At 31.8% G+C, this 5,000-nt stretch overlaps 1 protein-coding gene across 1 annotated transcript in view; it reads right to left on the bottom strand.

Annotated features, from left to right (window-relative positions):
• The window catches only part of ptafr (platelet-activating factor receptor), a 2,994-nt gene extending 1,028 nt beyond the window's left edge, over nucleotides 1–1,966 (bottom strand). Inside the window, exons 1-2 of the mRNA XM_087780612.1 lie at nucleotides 1,927–1,966; nucleotides 1–515 (exon numbers count right to left, since the gene is read on the bottom strand). The exon at nucleotides 1–515 is cut by the window's left edge and continues 1,028 nt beyond it. Coding sequence (XP_087636738.1) covers nucleotides 1–509 — 509 coding nt within the window. The 5' untranslated portion in view covers nucleotides 510–515; nucleotides 1,927–1,966. The remainder of the gene's footprint in view (nucleotides 516–1,926) is intronic.
• Nucleotides 1,967–5,000: the final 3,034 nt, after the last annotated feature.

Here is a 5,000-nt window from a genome sequence, read left to right as displayed (position 1 = left end):
GTGATGTTCTGCTGGTCCTCGTTGATGGCCGGAGACACCAGGTACGGCACGGCCAGCGCGATGGTCACGGCCCAGATGACCACGCACACGATGATGCCGCGGCGCCGGTGGTCGGAGCAGGCGGCGTCCAGGGGTCGAGTGACCGCCCAGTAGCGGTTGACGCTGATGGCGGCGAGGAAGAGGACGGAGCAGTAGGTGTTGATGAAGAACTGAGGACCCGTCAGGCGACACAACACGTCGCCGAAGATCCAGTCTCCGTGGCGACTGTAGTAGCTGATCCAGAAGGGCAGCGCGCACACGAACAGGAGGTCGGCCACGGTCAGGTTGGTCATGTAGATCCGGATCTCGCCCATAGCTTTGGCCCTTCGGAGGCCGTGCAGGACGAACAGCACGTAGATGTTCGAGATCAAGCCCAGAACGAACACCAGGCTGTAGGTCACGGTGAAGAAATCATAACGAAATTTCGAGTCCAGCAGGTTCGACACAGGAAAGTCACTGGTGTTCGACATGTTCGCCTGCAAGATATGACATCAGTGGAGCTTTAACTTACGGAGACGTTAAGAAGATTTTGAGAAGTTAAGAAGATCTTGAGAAGGTAAGAAGATCTTGAGAAGTTAAGAAGATCTTGAGAAGGTAAGAAGATCTTGAGAAGTTAAGTAGATCTTGAGAAGTTTAGAAGATCTTGAAAAGTTAAGTAGATCTTGAGAAGTTTAGAAGATCTTAAGAAGTTAAGAAGATCTTTTGAAGTTTAGAAGATCTTGAGAAGCAAAGAATATCTTGAGAAGGTAAGAAGATCTTGTGAAGGTAAGAAGATCTTGTGAAGGTAAGAAGATCTTGAGAAGTTAGGAAGATCTTGAGAAGTTAGGAAGATCTTGAGAAGTTTAGAAGATCTTGAGAAGTTAAGTAGATCTTGAGAAGTTTAGAAGATCTTAAGAAGTTAAGAAGATCTTGAGAAGTTTAGAAGATCTTGAGAAGTTTAGAAGATCTTGAGAAGGTATGAAGATCTTGTGAAGGTAAGAAGATCTTGAGAAGTTCAGAAGATCTTGAGAAGTTAAGAAGATCTTGAGAAGTTTAGAAGATCTTGAGAAGTTAAGTAGATATTGAGAAGTTTAGAAGATCTTAAGAAGTTAAGAAGATCTTGAGAAGTTTAGAAGATCTTGAGAAGTTAAGAAGATCTTGAGAAGGTAAGAAGATCTTGAGAAGGTAGGAAGATCTTGAGAAGTTTAGAAGATCTTGAGAAGGTAAGAAGATCTTGAGAAGTTCAGAAGAGCTATATAAATAGAGATTATTATTATTATTATTATTATTATTATTATTATCTTGAGAAGTTAAGTAGATCTTGAGAAGTTCAGAAGAGCTATATAAATAGAGATTATTATTATTATTATTATTATTATCTTGAGAATTTAAGAAGATCTTGAGAATTTAAGAAGATCTTGAGAAGGTAAGAAGATCTTGAGAAGGTAAGAAGATCTTGAGAAGTTAAGAAGATCTTGAGAAGGTAAGAAGATCTTGAGAAGGTAAGAAGATCTTGAGGAACACACTCAGGTCACAAACACACACCAGGCCTTCACAATAAAAGCAGGAAGTGAGACTTGAGAACATAAATGATGTAGAAACGTATTAAATGACAAAAGTATAAACAATAAATATATAATATATATTAAAATATAAAAGTTTGTAAAAGTATTTAAGTTATGATTCCAAGAGAAAAACATCATAAGAGAAACATTGAGAAGGAGGTTCGTGTGGAAACATGTCGTCAAACAACCAAAGATTAAATCTTGGATCGAGTCGAAGGTTTGATGTTGAAAATGATTCAAAAGTTCAAAGGTTTTTGTCTCGACTCTTATCTCGACTCTTATCTCGATCTTTAAACCTCTTTGACTTTTGATCTTCAATGTTGAAGGAAAGAAAAGTTCTCACCAGTCGATGTCGAGGATCTTCTGAAGGATCTTCTGAAGGATCTGAGGCGTTGAGGAAGTGACGAGTTACGACACGACCCTGAAGCGCCGGGACTTCCTATCAAGATGAGGTGATGACATCATCACTGTGAGTCATCAGGGTTCATGTCATTCAACATTCAAAGTGTATTGTCATTTATTGTCATAAGTTCTACCATAACATTCTTCCTTTGTACTCCTAACACAAGTATAAACATATGTATGTACATATACATATACATATACATATATATATATATATATATATATATATATATGTATATGTATATATGTATGTATATATATATATACATACATATATATATACATGTACAGTATGTATATATATATATATATATACATATATATATATATATATATATATATGTATATATATATATATAGACAGCTGTCAATCAAATATAAGGATACATTTCAAATGTCACGTAGATCAAAGTGTTAAAAACAAACAATAATAAATGTATAAAATATATTTATAGAATATAAATATATAGATATATAAAGATATACAGATGAAAATATAAACTTCATGTACAAAAGTTTCAACATCATTTCAACAGTTAAACCACATCTTGTTGCTCAGTTTTTAAATTAATTCTTAATTCTTTCAAATGTATATATAGTTCTTTATATATGTATGTATATATATAGATATATATATGTTTATTTTTACTGTGCACTTTTAGGAGTACAAAGTAAGAATTTCATGGTACGTAGTACTTTTGACAATAAACGCTTTGAATCTGAATCTTGAATCGAAGTATTTATTCTACAACAGTTCAAATGTTATTTAGACATAAAACAACATTTATTCACATTTTCATAAACGCTTGAAAAGAACAAAATACTTTTCATTAGATTTTATTTTATTTTTGTTTCTCAGGCGTTTATAGTGTCACGTGACACACAGATCACACTGTAGTGCGAACTTTGGCCACACGGAGGAGCTCGAGACCAGAGAACCACGTCCTCTTACGTCATCAGGTCAGAGTTTGTTTTAGTGACGCAACGATTGAGGAAATAAACTGGAATTAACCAGAGTTTGTTTCATTTATTTGAATGAAAATTAATATAATATATTCATATATTTTCTTTTCATTTACAAGTTAAAAAAGTGGAAGAAAATTTACCTTTTTTTGTAAAAACAAGTTGAAATCATAGTTAACATCATAGTTAACATCATAGTTAACATCATGGTTAACATCATAGTTAACATCATAGTTAACATCATAGTTAACATCATAGTTAACATCATAGTTAACATCATAGTTAACATCATGGTTAACATCATAGTTAACATCATAGTTAACATCATGAGTTAACATCATGAGTTAACATCATAGTTAACATCATAGTTAACATCATAGTTAACATCATGAGTTAACATCATAGTTAACATCATAGTTAACATCATAGTTAACATCATAGTTAACATCATAGTTAACATCATAGTTAACATCATAGTTAACATCATAGTTAACATCATAGTTAACATCATAGTTAACATCATAGTTAACATCATAGTTAACATCATAGTTAACATCATAGTTAACATCATGGTTAACATCATAGTTAACATCATAGTTAACATCATAGTTAACATCATAGTTAACATCATAGTTAACATCATGGTTAACATCATAGTTAACATCATAGTTAACATCATAGTTAACATCATGGTTAACATCATAGTTAACATCATAGTTAACATCATAGTTAACATCATGGTTAACATCATAGTTAACATCATAGTTAACATCATAGTTAACATCATGAGTTAACATCATGAGTTAACATCATAGTTAACATCATGAGTTAACATCATGAGTTAACATCATAGTTAACATCATAGTTAACATCATGAGTTAACATCATGAGTTAACATCATAGTTAACATCATAGTTAACATCATAGTTAACATCATGAGTTAACATCATGAGTTAACATCATAGTTAACATCATAGTTAACATCATAGTTAACATCATAGTTAACATCATAGTTAACATCATAGTTAACATCATAGTTAACATCATAGTTAACATCATAGTTAACATCATGGTTAACATCATAGTTAACATCATAGTTAACATCATAGTTAACATCATGGTTAACATCATAGTTAACATCATAGTTAACATCATAGTTAACATCATGGTTAACATCATAGTTAACATCATAGTTAACATCATGGTTAACATCATAGTTAACATCATAGTTAACATCATAGTTAACATCATGGTTAACATCATGGTTAACATCATAGTTAACATCATAGTTAACATCATAGTTAACATCATAGTTAACATCATGGTTAACATCATAGTTAACATCATGGTTAACATCATGGTTAACGTCATAGTTAACATCATAGTTAACATCATAGTTAACATCATAGTTAACATCATAGTTAACATCATGGTTAACATCATAGTTAACATCATGGTTAACATCATAGTTAACATCATAGTTAACATCATAGTTAACATCATAGTTAACATCGTGGTTAACATCATAGTTAACATCATAGTTAATATCATAGTTAACATCATAGTTAACATCATAGTTAACATCATGGTTAACATCATAGTTAACATCATAGTTAACATCATAGTTAACATCATAGTTAACATCATGAGTTAACATCATAGTTAACATCATAGTTACCATCATAGTTAACATCATGGTTAACATCATAGTTAACATCATAGTTAACATCATAGTTAACATCATAGTTAACATCATAGTTAACATCATGAGTTAACATCATAGTTAACATCATAGTTACCATCATAGTTAACATCATGGTTAACATCATAGTTAACATCATAGTTAACATCATAGTTAACATCATAGTTAACATCATAGTTAACATCATAGTTAACATCATGGTTAACATCATAGTTAACATCATAGTTAACATCATAGTTAACATCATGGTTAACATCATAGTTAACATCATAGTTAACATCATAGTTACCATCATAGTTAACATCATGGTTAACATCATAGTTAACATCATAGTTAACATCATAGTT

This window comes from Callionymus lyra, chromosome 18 (assembly GCF_982586985.1).
Source record: "Callionymus lyra chromosome 18, fCalLyr1.hap1.1, whole genome shotgun sequence".
In the NCBI taxonomy this organism is placed as follows: Eukaryota; Metazoa; Chordata; class Actinopteri; order Syngnathiformes; family Callionymidae; genus Callionymus; species Callionymus lyra.
Note: the sequence above shows the minus strand (reverse complement) of the source record. Positions and strands in the feature narration are given on the sequence as shown.